Genomic DNA, 17,574 nt, shown 5'->3' with positions numbered 1-17,574 from the left:
GCCTAATTCCAGGGAACACTTAACTTCAAATTCAAAGTAAATTTTATTATCAAAGTACGTACTTATATGCCGTCATTTTCATCATTTTCCCTCAGATTCATTTTCTTGCGGGCATACTCAACACATCTCTACAGTTAGTATAAAAGGGTCATTGAAAGACCAGCCAGAGTGCAGAAGACAACTAACTCTGCAAATGCAAATATAACTAACTGGTAATAAATAGCAAGAACATGAGATAATGAGATAAAGTGAGATCATTGTGGGAAGTTTTCTTTTTTTTTGTAATTTATTTTTTTATTGAAGTTCGTCATCAAACAAACATTTCCATAAGATGTATTTCAGTCATTGTACATATATATCATATAATCATAAATATCACAAATCTCCACAAAGTATTTATCTGAGGTATACACTTATAGAAAAAAGTGAAAAGAAAAAAACAAGCAAAAGGAAAGAAGTATGTACAAGTAGGGAGTGATTTTTTAAATGATGATGATGATGGGGCAAGAACGAGACCCTTCATTTTATTCAAGAGTCTAATGGTTAAGGGGTAGTAACTGTTCCTGAACCTGGTGGAGGGAGTCTTGAGGCTCTTGTGCCTTCTTCCTGATGGCAGAAGTGAAAAGAATGCATGTCCTGGGAGATGGGGATCTCCGACGATGGATGCTGCTTTCCTATGTCAGCATTTCATGTAGACGTGCTGAGTGACTGGGACAGTATTACCCGTGATGAATTTCCCCATAGAACAACCCTTCTTTCGCCCTCCACCACACTGGCAACGAAGAGCGACTCGCGTTCTCAATTACTCGTCCCTGCGGAAAGCAGAAAGTGGGGGTGGGAAAAGATGTGCTTGGGATCCCGTTGGAGATGGCGAAAGTTACGGAGGGTTATGTGCTGGATGTGTAGGCTGCTGAGGTGGTAGATGAGGACTACTACCCTAATGTGGTAGATGTGGAGCGAGCTTCCAGTAGAAGTGGTAGAGGCAGGTTCAATATTGTCATTTAAAGTAAAATTGGATCTGTATATTGACAGGAAAGGAATGGAGGGTTATGGGCTGAGTGCAGGTCGGTGGGACTAGGTGAGAGTAAGCGTTCGGCACAGACTAGAAGGGCCTAGATGGCCTGTTTCCGTGCTGTAATTGTTATATGGTTATATGGACTATTAGGGTGGCAGAAGGATGAGGTGAGGGTAGACTTGTGCGATATAGAAGAGATGCTGTTGAGGGCAGAGTTGAGTGGAGGAAGGGAAGCCCCTTTCTTTGAAGGAGGACAACACCTCTTTTGCTCTGCAATGAAAAGCTTCATCCTGAGAGCAGATGCGGCGGAGATAGAGGAATTGTGAGACTGGGATGGCATTTTCACAAGAGGTAGGGTGGGAAGATGATCTAAAACATCCAATAAGCAGTGCAGGGGTGGATCAGTCACTGAACTGTGATGTGTACAAATTTTACTGCACTAGGAAAAGATTACATATCTTCACATTGCACTGCATTTTTATTATTTGAAGGTGGAGCTAACAAGCAGTTTATAAAGAGGTTACTGTCGGTTCTGCTCCACATCCACTGCATCTGTGGGAGCAGCTGTGGGGCAGAGGTAAAACCACACTCCTGAGGAAGAACAAACGCTCAGCAACGATGGAGCTGTACTGCACAGAGCCCAGGAAACTGGACGAGTTCATCAAAAGAAACTTGGAGCCAGTTGGATTTAATGCTGAGGTGAAGCAGGCTGTGCACAGAATCTGTGAATTTTTAAAGAATCGATGTTTCATGCATCAACCCAGCATTAAAGTGATCAGAGCTGTTAAGGTGAGTTGCTTGGCTTTTAATACAAATATTTACTGTACCTCCAAGTGATCTGAATAATTTATTTTAATTTATCTTTTAATTCCTTTCCTTATAAGTGGAGTTGTTTTCGGATGAATGTGATGATGTTAGAATCAGGTTTATTATCACTGACATACATTGTGAAATCTGCTATTTTGTGGCAACAGTGCAGTTCAAGACTGAGAATATTACGAGAAGTTACAACTAGTAAAGAAATAAATAAATAGTGCAGAAGAGGAATAGTGAGATGGTGTTCCTGGGTTCATCAACCATTCAGAAATTTGATGGCAAAGGGGAGAAGATGCTGTTCCTAAACGTTGAATGTGTACCACCTCCCTGATGGTAGTAATGAGAAAAGGCCATGTCCCTGATGGTGAGGGACCTTAATGATAGACACTACCCCCTTGAGGCACTGCCTCCTGACAATGTTCTCATTGGTAGGGATGTTGGTGCCTGTAATGGTGTTGGCTGAATCTCCAAATTTACAGCCTTTTTCGCTGCTGAATTTCAGATAAATTGGCGAGTAAATGGACTTTCTTCTAGGACACCAGAGCATCAAATAGGTTTCCCATTATGTTCACAAGTTTGGCAGCAAACCGTTGTGGAACAGCATTATTGAGGTTCTGCCAAAAAAACTACATTAAATTATAATCTGTTTTGGCTCGTTGGGACACCTCCCAAGGTATCCTAGTTGTCATCGTCTTCCTGGACAGCTGATAGAGATCAGGGATGGTCTGCTTCTACTTCAGCTTTCCGGATTCTGAGGTGGCCAATGGGACAATTTGAATTTTGGTTTCATCCTTCTGGTCCCATCGAAAAATAATTATGGTTTGGGATTGGCTGAGATTTTAAAACTTTGAAAATCTGAAACCGAAACAATTTTGGTATAAATAGAGGCAGGGAAAAGGGTGAGGACACAACTCACCACTGTGATATGATTGATCAGTTGAATTATTATTTAGAGTTGGAGATTGTATTTTTGTCTGCTTTCTCCTCCTTTGTCCTCCTTTGAGCTCCCCAAGGACAGAGATCAGATCTGCCCTCCCTCTTCTCTTGACATCATGGGCAGCACCACATTAGCAGCAGAATCACGTGATGCTGGTTGCAGGGAGCTGGTGAATGGGCTCTCACCAGTCAATCAGGTTGGCATGCCAATGGAATCTGTTTCAGGTTTGCAGTAGACAAGCATCCAGAACTTCCACATTTCCCAAAAGTACGTCTCCCTTCCAACACAGCTCACCTCACCTGCAGCAACCACGGTCAGGTTTCAATCCATTAATACTAATGCATTTCCCCTTGTACAAAGGGAAGGGAACAGAGCAAACCCTGTCAACATTGCTTTTTAACTGACCAGTTTACCCCCTGCCTTCAAACCCGCTGGGTCCGAATTTCCCACATTATCTTCTCGCTCACTGGAACCCCAGTTCAAAGTCTGCTTTATAAATCATGAGGTCCTAGTCCCCTTACTTCCTTGTATAGCGGCCATGCCTGTAATGTAGAATCAGGTTCGTGGGTCTGGCAAGTGATACAGACAGCACTCTCTGTGAATAGGTATACTTATCCTGATTAATCACTGGATATTTAGAAAACACAAAAACAATGGAACTTACAGAATTGCTCTTCAGATGCTCAATTCCCTCTGAAACGTGGGCAGCTCACATCCAGAATTAAGTTGCCCAAATGTCAACTCAAGTTTCATACGGCCAGTATGAAATGAGTCTTCCATAAACCAATGATGTGGTGAGATTCTTCCAGCTGAGTCACATAGTGCTGGTTGCAGGGACCATAAGACCATAAAATGTAGGAGCAGAATTAGGCCATTCAGCCCATCGAGTCTGCTCCCCATTCCATCATGGCTGATACTATATCCCACTCAATACCTCATTCTCCTGCCTTTCGGTCATATCCTTTGATGCCCAGCCCAATCAGGAAACTATCAATTTCTGCATTAACTATCCCCATGGATATTGCCTCCAGCACAGTCTGTGGGACTGCTTTCCACAGATTCAGGATTGAGTTATCAGCACAGGACTTCTTGCTCCAGTTTACTTTTATATAAAAACTGTCTCTTCAGTGACTACGAGGCTGGGTGTTTTGCCAATAAAGTGCAATAACCTGCTGTCAGTGATCATTTATGATCATATGCATAGAATATCTACCTTGGGGAAAAATTGTGGAGTTCCCATCTCATTGAGGATTTGTGGAAAAGGGGAATACTTGGATGAAAAGGATCGGCACATGGATGAAAGAGAAATAGATGGTTACGGGGTAGTTACGGGGTAGTACTGGTTTTTAAGGTATATATGAGTCGGCACAACAAGGAGGGCCGAAGGGCCTGTACTGTGCTGTAGTGTTCTATGTTCTAGGTTCTTAAAGCAGCTGGAAAAATAGCCACCGTGTGTAACTGTGAAAACAAAGTAACAACTGAAACAGACTGTAATCCCATGACGATCGATAGTGAAGCTAATCAATGTGGGTCGTTTGTTTACATCATAGATCTGGAATGGAACTGTCTGCCACTCATTGTAATATTCAGAAATAATTGAACATTCTTGTTTTTTGACAGGGTGGGTCATCAGGCAAAGGTACAGCCGTAAAAGAGAGCTCAGATGCAGATCTTGTCGTCTTCCTCAGTTGCTTCAAAAGTTTCCAGGACCAGAGAGACACCAGGCTTGGAATTCTGGGGGACATTCAGCAAATGCTGGAAGAATGCTCCAGGAGCCTTGCGTATGAGATCCGTGATATTACTATCACCTCAATAAAACAAAGCAGCATCCCACCAAAATCTCTGAGCTTTGAGTTGAGATCAAAGAAATCTTCAGAGAGTGTGTCATTTGATGTTCTGCCGACCTATGATGCATTAAGTAAGAACCTGCCGCAATGTTATGTCACCTATGTTTAGAAGTACTATTAAACTGAAATGTAATTTTATTTCTTGTGTAAGCTCTAGAACAGATGTTATCAACCTGGGGTCCATGGACCCCTTGGTTATTGCTAAGAGTCTGTGGCATTAAAAAAGGTTGGGAAATTCTGTTCTAGAATGATGTGAAGAGTGCAGCTTGTTTGATTTTCTCCCTTCAGTGTCCCTTTTCTAGTTCATGGTTCAGATCCTGGGACAACTGAGTTCTATATTTAGTTATTGCTATCTTTAATCAGGAAGAACACACTCGGTGGCCCCTTCATTAGATACTGTTCCTCCTGCTGTAGCTCATCCACTTCAACGTTGGATGTGTTGTGCATTCGAGATGCTCTTCTGCCCACCACTGTTCTAATGCGTGGCTAGCTGAGTGACTGTTGCCTTCCTGTCAGCTTGAACCAGTCTGGCCATTCTCCCCTGATCTCTCTCATTAAGAAGACATTTTCACCCACAGATCTGCTCAACTACTTGCCTCCTGCAATTTCAGGGTGACTACTTCCCTGTAACTCTGATCGATGATCTCCTCACTCTCCCGTACAAGCCAAAGGCACCAAGCTGCTGCTCCAGTTCCCTACACGGTGTTCAGGAGCTGTAGCTGGATGCAAACGCAGATCCCTGGGAGAGTCTGGGTCTCCCGGGGCTCCAACATCCAATCAACACCCAGCAGCCATTTACTACGCTAGGCACAGTAAGAGAAAAAAACTGGAACCTTAACAGAAGCTTACCCAGAGCTAACGCCTCTTTCAATCCGAAGCCTCCTTTAGCCAAAGCCTGACACTCCTATTTTCACCACTAACCTGCTCCCAACAATGGCCGCCCCAACAATTGCCACCCTGACAGTGGTCGCCCCCGCTTGCCCCTTCTGTACTTTTAAACACACATTGCCGACCTGCGAGAAACCTCATCGCCATGGCCTGCCCCTGCCGCTGAATGAGCTGTCGGAAAGGTAAAGCTTCTGCATTCTCTCCGAAGCCTCAACATGCTTCCTATAGTGGGGTGCCCAGAACCGTGTGCCATATGTTAAACGACAATAGTTAGCAGCTTGGGCTGAGTTTCCTCCTCGTCCCTTCAGGAATGCTACGCAAGCTAGCTGATCCAATTTGAGAACCTTTGGGTTGTGAATCATGCGATTAACTAAACTGGAGGGCAGCAATACAATGCAGCACTATGCATGGCCTGCTGGGTTTCAGATATTAACTGCACTGTGATTGTTGATCGTTAACCGTTTTACTCCTTACAGAGGGGAAGTCCAATGCGAATGAAGCACATTGTGAATTGATCAGATTTAGAAGCAGAAACAGCACCACAGATGGAGAATTTTCTGCCTGCTTTACTGAACTTCAGAGAGCGTTTGTAAAGAAGTATACTTCAAAAGTCAAAGATTTGATCCGCCTGCTGAAATATTGGTACAAACTGGTAAGTTTCTGGAGAACAGAATGATTCCTGATCATTGTCATTCCAACACAAACAGATAGCTTGTTTAATATCCAGCTTCCACTTTCTTCAGAGGCACGCCTGTGGAGGCCAATTCAAAAAACAGGAAGTACTCCCTCCTCCTTCACCATTCCCCATTCCTCTCTCACCTTATCTCCTTGCCTTCCCATCACCTCCCTCTGGTGCTCTGGTGGCCTTCTGTCGTCTCCTATTAGATTCCCCCTTCTCCAGCCCTGTATCTCTTCCACCGATCAATCTCTCAGCTCTTTACTTCACCACTCCACCCCTCCTATCACCTTGTGTTTCTTCCTCCCCTCCCCTACCTTCTAACTCTGACTCCTCATCTTTTTCCTCCAGTCCTGATGAAGGGTATCGGCCCGAAACGTCAACCATACTCTTTTCCACGGACACTGCCTGGCCTGCTGAGTTCCTCCAGCATTGGCTCGGATTTCCTGCATCAGCAGATTTTCCCTTGTTAGTGAGGTAGTGTTCCTGGGTTCAGTGTCCATTTAGAAATTGGACAGTAGAGGGGAAGAACCTGTTCCTCACTCACTGAGAGTGTGCCTTCAGGATTCTGTACCTCCTTCCTGACGGTAACATGAGACGAGGACATGTTCTGCGTGGTGGGGGTCTTTAATGATGGACGTCACCTCTCTGAGGCAGCACTCTTTGAAGAAGTCTTGGATACTATGGAGACAAGTAACCATGATGGATCGAACTGATTTTATAACTCTCTGCATCTGTCATAAGTCAGGTGTTGAATCAGGACCCAACTGCAGGACACAGACACTGGAGTCCCAGAAACAGGATGAGACGGAACCCAGGGACGGGATGGGATGCTGTCGTGGCAGGGGAAGCAGGACCAGGACGAGGGACTGGGAACAAGGAGCCTGGGGTGGACTCCGAGCCCAAGACTGGACAAGGACCCAGAACCTGGGTTTTGCCTCGGGCTTAGACCCCCAAACCCAGGCGAGGACGACGAGGCTGCAGGCTGCGGGCCTGGGGAACTCAGAGGCTGGAGCTAGGGGCAGACTAGGAACTGTACATCACCATGGAGCCAGGACTTATCCTCCGACAAGCCGGGACTCATCTTTAACAGGACACTGACATGTGACGGGACAGTACACAGACAGAGCTGGGACTTATCCTCCGACAAGTCGGGACTCATCTTTAACAGGACACTGACATGAAACGGGACAGTACACAGACATAGAGCTGGGACTTATCCTCCGACAAGCCGGGACTCATCTTTAACAGGACACTGACATGAAACGGGACAGTACACAGACAGAGCTGGGACTTATCCTCCGACAAGCCGGGACTCATCTATAACGACACACCAAGGTGGGGCAGGACCATCCATCAGGTAACAGCAGAACAGCCTGACCTACCCAACAGAGGCAAAGACAAGACAAGACAGATTCCCCCCACAGGGTAACAGCAGAACAGCCTGATTTACCCCACAGAGGCAAGGGCAAGACAAGACAGATCCCCCCGCAGAGCAACGGCAGAACAGCCAGACTTATCTCACCGGGGCAAGGACAGGAAGAGACAAACACCAAGGAACGACAGACAGTTCCACCTCTGCATCGGGGTAGCTCTGAGTAGCCGTTACGGCCGGCAGCCTTGTTGGCTACGGAAGTAACTGGATCCCTACCTAGCTCAGAGTGGCTGACGGCCACCCAGCTGGCCCAGGAAACAGCTGAATCCATACCACAATGACCACTCCGACTACTGACAGCAAGGCTCCCAGAAGCCATGGTTCTCCAACGCGGCCCCAAGGATGGCAAGAGTCCATTCTAGCCTTCCACCAGCCATCTGTGCCCTGAGTAAACAACAACAACCCAACCACACTCAATACCAGGGCCACTTACATTCCCAGTTCCAATATGAGCCTCAGGTGTTTCCAGTTAAGTCCAACCCAGCAAGGGACCGCTGGAAAACCCGGAGTCCGGAGTCTGCTGACCGGACCACGGACTTCGGACTGAACCACCACAGCATCTTACCTTGATCCTGTGTAGTAGCGCCACACCCATATCAGATGGTGATGATCCAGTCAGAATGCTCTCCACAGTGCATCTGTAGATGTTTTTGAGTGTATAAGGTGACAAACTCCTATTTAAATTTAGCCATGGTCTTGTCTTGCCTTCTTTATAGCTACATCAATATGTTAAGACTAGGTTTGGTCCTCAAAGATCTGTCGACGGCAGCCTGAGCCTCAGGCTATGTGCCCTCAAACTTATTTTTATGAAGGGAAATTAACTTTATATGTAGCAGTTTGAGTGATGGAAATATTGGATTAAGGGCTACACAAAGATTGGTCAAAGGATATTTTTATGTGATCGTTGATCTGGGTGTGCACAAAGCATGTATCTACCTCAAGACAAATAACAAAGGATTAAAATGTAGAGAGAAAAATACAGGATAGGAAGGAGTATGTTTTACATCACTTATTTATTTATCTTTGTCAATAACTTTCTCAGTACGTGAAGCCACGGCAGTCAGAGTTGAGAGCCGGAACACGACTGCCACCAAAGTATGCCCTGGAGTTATTGACTATCCATGCCTGGGAACAAGGTAATGGCAAGGAGAGATTTGACACGGCTGAAGGGTTCCGCACAGTCCTGGAACTGATCTGCAGACATCGGGAACTGTGCATCTACTGGACTGACTACTACGATGTCACTAATGGATCCTTGGCAGAATTTTTAAAAAATAAACTCCGTGAGAGGAGGTAAGATGCACGAGCACAATTCACACTGACAATTAAAACTACTTTTTTTATTTTAGTTAATGTTCCGTTTCAAATTCCTGTACAGACAGGTCTAACACAGGGAAAAATAATCTTATCATAATATAAAGATGATTCAATGCACTTCTAAATGTTCCTAATTCTAAAGTAACCTGCATTGTCTCACCTGAAGTGATGAAATTCCAAACCTTCTCCCTCATTTTCAGTTCTCACCAGCCACAACCTACCCTCCATTACCTCACCACACCCTGCATCTACAACCTCTCCTAGCCAGGGGGCCAGTCCCCTCTCCATTCCTTTTCCACCAGTGGTAATCCTTTCAGTCACCTAAAAAGCTTCAAGATTGCTTTGCCGAACGGCTAAACTCCTTCAGCCAGTAAAAGCAGGACAACCCAGTGGCCATCCATTTTAATTCCACTTCCCATTCCCATTCTGATATGTCTATCCGTGACCTCCTCTACTGTTGCAATGAGGCCATACTCAGGTTGGAGGAACAACACCTTATATTCTGTCTGGGTAGCCTTCAACCTGATGGAATGAACATCAATTTCTTGAACTTATGGTAATGGCCCCCCGCCTTTCGCCATTCCGCATCCCCTTTTCCCTCTCTCGGCCTTTCTCCTTGTCTAGCAATCAACTCCCTCTGGTGCTCCTCTCCTCTTTTCTCTCTTCCACGGCCTGCTGTACTCTCCTATTAATTCCCCCCTCTGCAGCCCGGTAAGTCTTTCACCAATCAACTTCCCAGCTGCGATCCTTCACCCTCCCCTCTCCTGGTTTTACCGATCACCTTGTGTTTCTCCCTCCGCTCCCCCCACCTTTTAACTCTACTCCTCATCTTTCTTTCTCCAGTCCTGCTGAAGGGTCTCGGCCCAACATGTCACAGGACTCTTTTCTGTGGATGCTGCCTGGCCTGCTGAGATCCTCCAGCATTTTGTGTGTGTTGCAAGGTTGAAAGGGTCATTTTTTAATGGACGTATGCAGTATACAACTCTGAGATTTTTCTTCTCCAGATAACCGTTAAACAAAGAAAATCCATGGAAGTCAGTTCAGAGAGAAACAGCAACCCCGACCCCCTGCACAAAATAGAAAGGCAACACGATCCTCAATCACCAGAGACCCTTCCCTCCACACAAAACACACTAAGAACATCAGTCCCCAAATCCCCCTCTCCCCACACAAAACACACCAAGAACATCAGTCCCCAAATCCCCCTCTCCCCACACAAAACACACCAAGAACATCACTCCCCAAATCCCCCTCCCTCCACACAAAACACACCAAGAACTTCAGTCCCCAAATCCCCCTCCCTCCATACAAAACACATCAAGAACATCAGTCCCCAAATCCCGCTCCCTCCACACAAAACACACCAAGAACTTCAGTCCCCAAATCCCCCTCCCTGCACACAAAACACACCAAGAACATCAGTCCCCAAATCCCCCTCCCTGCACACAAAACACACCAAGAACATCACTCCCCAAATCCCCCTCCCTCCACACAAAACACACCAAGAACTTCAGTCCCCAAATCCCCCTCCCTCCATACAAAACACATCAAGAACATCAGTCCACAAATCCCGCTCCCTCCACACAAAACACACCAAGAACTTCAGTCCCCAAATCCCCCTCCCTGCACACAAAACACACCAAGAACATCAGTCCCCAAATCCCCCTCCCTGCACACAAAACACACCAAGAACTTCAGTCCCCAAATCCTCCTCCCTCCACACAAAACACACCGAACATCAGTCCGCAAATCCTTCTCTCCCCACACAAAACACACCAAGAACATCAGCCTCCAAATGCCCCTCTCCCTGAACAATAAACTTACAAAAGCAACCTTACCTCCAGTTTATGGAATTCTCCGTATGTTATTCACTCTCATGTTACTTCTTGGTAACAACAAGTTTGTCACTTATCCCTCAGATTTTATTCCTACTCAAATTGCATTTCCTCTTCACAAGACACATAGGAAAATACTGGTTAATATTTGCAGAGATACAGATCGTTGCCCAGAATTCCAACACAGGAATTGGTTTCTGAGGTAGTGAAACCCATCGTAAATCACACCATCAAACAACCCTGGTCCTTGGTGTCCTCACGTTGCAGGGTTTTAGATAAAACTCACTTCCAGCACGGCCAGTGACATGAGGGAAAAGAGCTTGGAATTGAGGAAGCCATTTGCTGTACTTCAGTGTGGTTGGCTCCGTAGGCGTCCAGGTTAAACCTGAAAGACAATAGGACAACTGAGCTGTCTGCTGGTTTCCTGATGGGCGGAGAAGAATATTAGGTCAAACATATTTTTTTTGACTAATCCCCTTAACACCATGATGGGCAACAAACTCTGGTCTTGCCCCTCTGTCAACAGCATCTTCTTCTGTGGTCTCCAGGGCTGGGCAGGTACTTTAGTCATGAACTGAACTTCAGGGGCTTGGTCAAAAGTATTAAATTTTCCATCAGTACTTCTTGGTGTATGCTTACTTTGAAAACAAATTGCATATATAGCAACTCCATGAAATTTTCAAGGAGATGGATGTTGAGCCGTTGAACTTACGAGGTCTTTGTTGGAATGGTTTATCTTTCAGACCAGTAATTCTCGACCCTGCTGATCCAACTGGAAACGTGGCTTCATCAGGTGTCTGGGACGTGATGGGAGATGAAGCCAGGAAGTGCCTAAGAATGCCTTGTGTCTCTGGCGTCAGTCCTTGGCATGTCCAGGTAACTGGTTTAAGTAAATGATGAACGTAGAAAGACATTTAGTAAACACAAAGTACACAGCAGATGACACATACAAACAAGCTGGATGATCTCAGCAGGTCAGGCAGCATCCGTTGAAACGAGCACTCAACGTTTTCGTTGACTGCTCATTTCAACGGATGCTGCCCGACCTGCTGAGTTCATCCAGCTGGTTTGTACGTGTAGAAAGACATTTACTTGCCCACTTCTTCCACCCCACCAATGGCTGGCTTTTGACAGATATCCCAGATTGCCCCGGCCATGGGAGATGGTACAGTCTGTCACAGGCCTTTGTGTTGTCCTGCAGGTTCATTTGCAGTCCATGGAGCTGAAGGTCAACAACCTTGTCCTTCAACGCTGCAGTTCTGAACACTGGTTTGACCCAGATGTTGGTGGTGGAGTGGATAGTCTGGAGGGTTGTCAGTGTTGTTAAGGGCGTATGGTGTGTTGGTATTTATCAACTGTGGGGCTGAGTTCAAGAGCTGTGAGGTAATGTTGCAGCTGTATAGCACCTTGGTCAGACGTGGAGTACTGTGCTCAATTCTGGTCACCTCACTACAGGAAGGATGTTGAAACTATAGAGAGAATGCAGAGGAGATTTACAAGGATGTTGCCTGAATTGGAGAGCATGCCCTCTGAGAATAGGTTGACTGAACTTGGGCGTTTCTCCTTGGAGTGACGGAAGATGAGAGGTAACGTGCTAGAGGTGTAGAAGATGATGAGAGGCATTGATCATGGTGATAGCCAGAGGCTTTTTTCCCAGGGCTGGAATGTCTAACATGAGGGAGAATAGGTTTAAGGTGCTTGGAAGTAGGTAGAAGGGTGATTGCCGGTGAAGATGGTAGAGGTGGATATAATAGGGTCTTTTAAAAGACTCCTAGATAAGTACATGGAGCTTAGAGAAATAGAGGGCTATGCGGTAAGGAAATTCTAGGTCGTTTCTAGAGTAGGTTAAATTGTTGGCACAATATTGTGGGCTGACGGGCCTATACTGTGCTGTAGGTTTCTATGTTCTATGTTCTAAATGAGCTAAGCAAAAGACAATAGGACAACTGTCTGCTGGTTTCTGGATGGGCTAAAAGCTAAAACAAAAAACATGGCTTTTCCTACATCCTTCCTACATCTTGCTTGTCAGCTACTGTAACTTTGGCCTCACAGTGTCAGAAATATTCCATTTGTCCACTTTCTAGTACTTAAAGATCAGAATCAGAATCAGGTTTAATATCACCGGCATAAGTCGTGAAATTTGTTAACTTTGCGGCAGCAGTACAATGCAATAGATAATAATAGAGAAAAAGAAACTGTGAATTGCAGAGAACACACACGCGTGCGCGCACACACACACACACACACACACACATATAAAATAGTTAAATTAACTAAATAATGACAAAATGGAAATTTAAAAAGTAGTGTGCGTTCCTGGGTTCAATGTCCATTCCGAAATCTGATGGTAACGGGGAAGAAGCTGTTCCTGAATCGTTGAGTGTGTGCTTTCAAGTTCCAGTACCTTCTCCCTAATGGTAATAATCAGAAAAGGGCATCTGGGTGATGGGGTCGTTAATGATAAACACCACCTTTCTGAGGCATTGCTCTTTGAGCATGTCCACGGTACGATGGAGGCTTAGGCCATGATGTTGATAAAGTTTACAACTCTCTGCAGCTTACTTCAATCCTGTGCAGTAGTTCCCCTCCCCACCCCACCCACCATACCAGAGGGTGATACAGACAGTCAGATTGCTCTCCAGGGTATACCTGTAGACATTTGTGAGATAAATGTCCTGTACGATTTCGAACAAATTGCCACCCAAGTCGATGATTGTTTTACTGCAGTTTCCTGCTTGTAACCTTGGACATTTACCCTGTTAGTTGCAACGTCAGACCTTGGAATTGAAACTTAGCCCGAGAACGGGGAAACAGTAATCTGCGCGCTAAGATGCTTGCAGATCATCAGCCTTTCTCAGCCTGTGAATTGACCTGTAGATTGTTTATCGATGTTGAAACAAAGGCATTGTATCTCCACTCGTTCCAATCTGAGAGATCACTGAACGATTTACCCTGGGCTGTACGCTTTGCAATGAAGGATAGTATGACTGTTTCCACTTATTGCTGAGATCTGAATTTGTACGGAGAGGCCACTGCACTCCAGAAGTAATTCCAGCATAGGATGGGTTACAGCAGAGCCCTGGGCTTTTGGGGTGTTAAAATAAGTGTCTTTAATCCTTATTTTTACAGTTAATTTCCATACTGTTTCACGAGTGTCGAGCTTTGCTCAGGTGACTGCCAATGACGGCCCCCTTTGGTCCCCTCCTCCTCTCCTGTCTCCTATGGTCCACTCTCCTCACCCATCAGATTCCTTTGTCTCCAGCCCTTTACTTTTCCCACCCACCTGGCTTCGCTTATCACCTTGTAACAATCCTTGTAATGCTCCCCCCACCATTTTGATCTGTCCTCTTCCCCCTTCCTTTCCAGTCCTTATGAAGGGTCTCAGCCAGAAACGGCAACTGTTTACTATATTCCATAGATGTTTCCTGACCTGCTGAGATGCTCCAGCATTTTGCATGTGTTGCTTTGGATTTCCCGCATCTGCAGAATCTCTTGTGTTTGACCATATACTCTCAATTTCTCATTGGATGGTCTGTAAAGATAGGCACGCAAGTTGTCCAATGGCCAGGTGTTTGGTGAGTAAAATGGATGAGAAATGAGCCCTAGTCTGGGCAGAAAACAATTTATCATAATGGGGCACAAGCCTTACATAAGTGGTGCAGTCAGCTTTTTCCTGGAGTTAGTTTTACAACACTCCCTTCATTTCGACACCTGCTGTCCGACACTGTCGGATTTTGCCTGTCACTTAGACTATAAAGTTCGAAGTAAATTTTATTACCAGAGTGCATATCTGTCACCACATACAACCCAGGGATCCATTTTCCTGCGGCCATACTCAGCAAGTCTATAGAACAGTAACTATAACAGACTGTGCAAATGCAAATATAAATAGTAATAAATAACGAGAACATGAAATAACTGGATAAAGAGTCCTAAAAGTGAGATAATTGGTTTAGGGAACATCTCAATCGACGAATGCAGTTATCTTCTTTGGTTCAAGAGCCTGATGGCTGAGGGGCAGTAACTGTTCCTGAAGCTGGTGGTGTGAGTCCTGAGGCTCTTGTGCCTTCTTCCTGATGGCAGCAGCGAGGAAAGGGCGTGGCCTGAGTGGTGGTGATCTCTGATGTTGGGTGCTGCTTTCCTCTGACAGCTTTTCATATAGATGTGCTCAATGGCTAGGAGGGCTTTACATGTGATGTACTGGGCCGAATCCACAGCCTTTTGTAGGATTTTCTGTTCCGTTTTCTATTGCCTCTGACGTATAAAAGGAACATATTTTACTTCTGTCCATTTTTGTTTTGTGTACCTCAGCCAGTGAAGACATTTGGAGTCACCCTGGGTGTAATGGAGATATTTGTCAGAAAAGATGGACGTGACCAGACGATCCAGGTTTTGCCAGATGACCAGGTTTCAAGTTTAAAAGATAAAATTGAATCCCTGCAGCGAATCCAGCGAAGCCAGTACTACTTAACCTTTCAATCAACGCCGCTTGAAGATGCACGTACACTGCAATCTTATGGCATTAAGCACCATTCTACCATCCTTGTCAACCTGAGATTGCGTGGTGGCACTGAGATTCAACTTCCTAATGCAGTGGATCCTAACTGAACAGTTTGAAAATCAATGGCAGTGATAAAGACCTGAATTAGTTTTTCTCATTTAAGGTTCCATATAACAATTACAGCATGGAAACAGGCCATCTCGGCCCTTCTAGTCTGTGCCGTACGCTTACTGTCACCTAGTCCCAGCGACCTGCACTCAGCCCATAACCCTCCATTCCTTTCCTGTCCATATACCTATCTGGTTTTTTTTTAATGACAAAATCGAACCTGCCTCTACCACTTCTTCTGGAAGCTCATTCCACACAGCTACCACTCTCTGTGTAAAGAAGTTACCCCTCGTGTTACCCCTAAACTTTTGCCCCTTAACTCTCAACTCATACCGTTTTGTTTGAATCTCCCCTACTCTCAATGGAAAAAGCTTATCCACGTCAACTCTATCTATTCCCCTCATAATTTTAAATACCTCTATCAAGTACCCCCTCAACCTTCTATGCTCCAAAGAATAAAGACCTAACTTGTTCAACCTTTCTCTGTAACTTAGGTGCTGAAACCCAGGTAACATTCCAGTAAATCCTTTCACTTTTCTATTTTCTAATTATGATTTATAATTTAAATTTTTATTGTATTTACTTCAATTTGTACTTCAGGGAGTGTGAAGTACAGAATCAAATATCACTGTGATGATTGTACGCTCTACTATCAATTGTTTGGTGACAATAAAGTACTTGTATTTGTATTGTAAATCTCCTCTGTACTCTCTCTAATTAGTTGACATCTTTCCTATCATTCAGTGACCAGAACTGTACACAATACTCCAAATTTGGCCTCACCAATGCCTTGTAGAATTTTAACATTACATCCCAACTCCTATACTCAATGCTCTGATTTATAAAGGACAGCATACCAAAAGCTTTCTTCACCACTCTATCCACATGAGATTCCACCTTCAGGGAACTATGCACCATTATTCCTAGATCACTTTGTTCTACTGCATTCCTCAATGCCCTACCATTTACAATGTATGTCCTAGTTTGATCATTACTACCAAAATGTAACACCACACACTTATCAGCATGAAACTCCATCTGCCATCTTTCAGCCCACTCTTCTAACTGGCCTAAATCTCTCTGCAAGCTTTGAAAAACTACTTCATTATCCACAACGCCACCTACCTTACTATCATCTGCATACTTACTAATCCCATTTACCACCCCGTCATCCAGATCATTAATGTATAAGACAAACAACATAGGACCCATTACAGATCCCTGAGGCACACCACTAGTCACAGGCCTCCAACCTGACAAACAGTTATCCACCACTACTCTCTGGCATCTCCCACCCAGCCACTGTTGAATCTTTGATTACCTTTGGTTAATTACTTTGGTCGAATCAGCATTAACTGTAACTGATGTGAGGCAGGAACTCTTGAAACACATATTGCATATTGTGTTCTTTCTGATGCAACATATCCCAAGTTAGCTAACGTGACCAATATCTGATAATGGAACTGGGGTGATTGGGAAGCTCGGATGATTTATGCATCGTGGGTACCTTGTCAGTGCACAATCCCCACCCCCTCGGACCTCATCAGACCCACGTGGACACTTCTCCCACAGTGCACTTTAAACTCTGGCAAACCCTATGCTTGTCCACAATTCTCTTGCACCACACACGGACAAAGTGAATAGCCGTACCTATTGATCTTTGAATCTATTTAATTATTATGCTTTTTTTTCTCAAGGCTCTTCTCTTAAGCGTCATAAACACAATGACTTGAATCGAGTAAAAGAATTTTTTTGTGAATCCACATCGGTACAATGTGAGAAATGGCAGCCATTGGCTATATGTCAGGGAAGAAACTGCTGAAATTATCTGAATAATAATGTCTTAATATGATGTAAATTCTGTTTTGTATTGTTGGAAATTCAGCAGTCAATAAATAAAGCTGTTTTAATGTTTGAAGGATTATCGGGCTGGTTTTGCTCAATCGGACATCATATATTCATTCGCTCAAATGAGCTGTTACGGACGATTTTAACTGACTATAAAAGATGGGAACAGAATTTCGCCATTTGGACCATCAGGCCTGGTCCACCATTCCATCGTGGCCAATTTATTTGCCCTCTCAACCACATTCTGTTGCCTTCTCCCTGTAACCTGTGATGCTTTTACTAAATAAGAACCTATCACCTTCTGCATGAAATAAACCCAATGACCTGGCCTCCACAGCCATCTATAGCAAT

General features: G+C 44.7%; 1 protein-coding gene and 1 long non-coding RNA gene across 2 annotated transcripts; one reads left to right on the top strand and one right to left on the bottom strand.

Annotated features, from left to right (window-relative positions):
- The first annotated feature begins 1,434 nt into the window (after positions 1-1,434).
- Positions 1,435-17,293, top strand: LOC132388266 (2'-5'-oligoadenylate synthase 1-like). The gene is made up of 6 exons (XM_059960607.1): positions 1,435-1,804; positions 4,389-4,686; positions 5,980-6,155; positions 8,657-8,907; positions 11,510-11,642; positions 15,078-17,293. Exons 1-6 carry the CDS (start codon positions 1,634-1,636, stop codon positions 15,372-15,374), a joined length of 1,326 nt encoding a protein of 441 aa, XP_059816590.1. The 5' UTR covers positions 1,435-1,633; the 3' UTR covers positions 15,375-17,293.
- On the bottom strand, positions 8,950-11,613 carry LOC132388267 (uncharacterized). Its single transcript, XR_009510198.1, has 3 exons — positions 11,479-11,613; positions 10,770-11,151; positions 8,950-9,998 (listed from the first exon to the last, which is right to left on the bottom strand). It is a non-coding gene; the product is annotated as an uncharacterized LOC132388267 (long non-coding RNA).
- Positions 17,294-17,574: the final 281 nt, after the last annotated feature.

This window comes from Hypanus sabinus, unplaced genomic scaffold (assembly GCF_030144855.1).
Source record: "Hypanus sabinus isolate sHypSab1 unplaced genomic scaffold, sHypSab1.hap1 scaffold_2879, whole genome shotgun sequence".
In the NCBI taxonomy this organism is placed as follows: Eukaryota; Metazoa; Chordata; class Chondrichthyes; order Myliobatiformes; family Dasyatidae; genus Hypanus; species Hypanus sabinus.
Note: the sequence above shows the minus strand (reverse complement) of the source record. Positions and strands in the feature narration are given on the sequence as shown.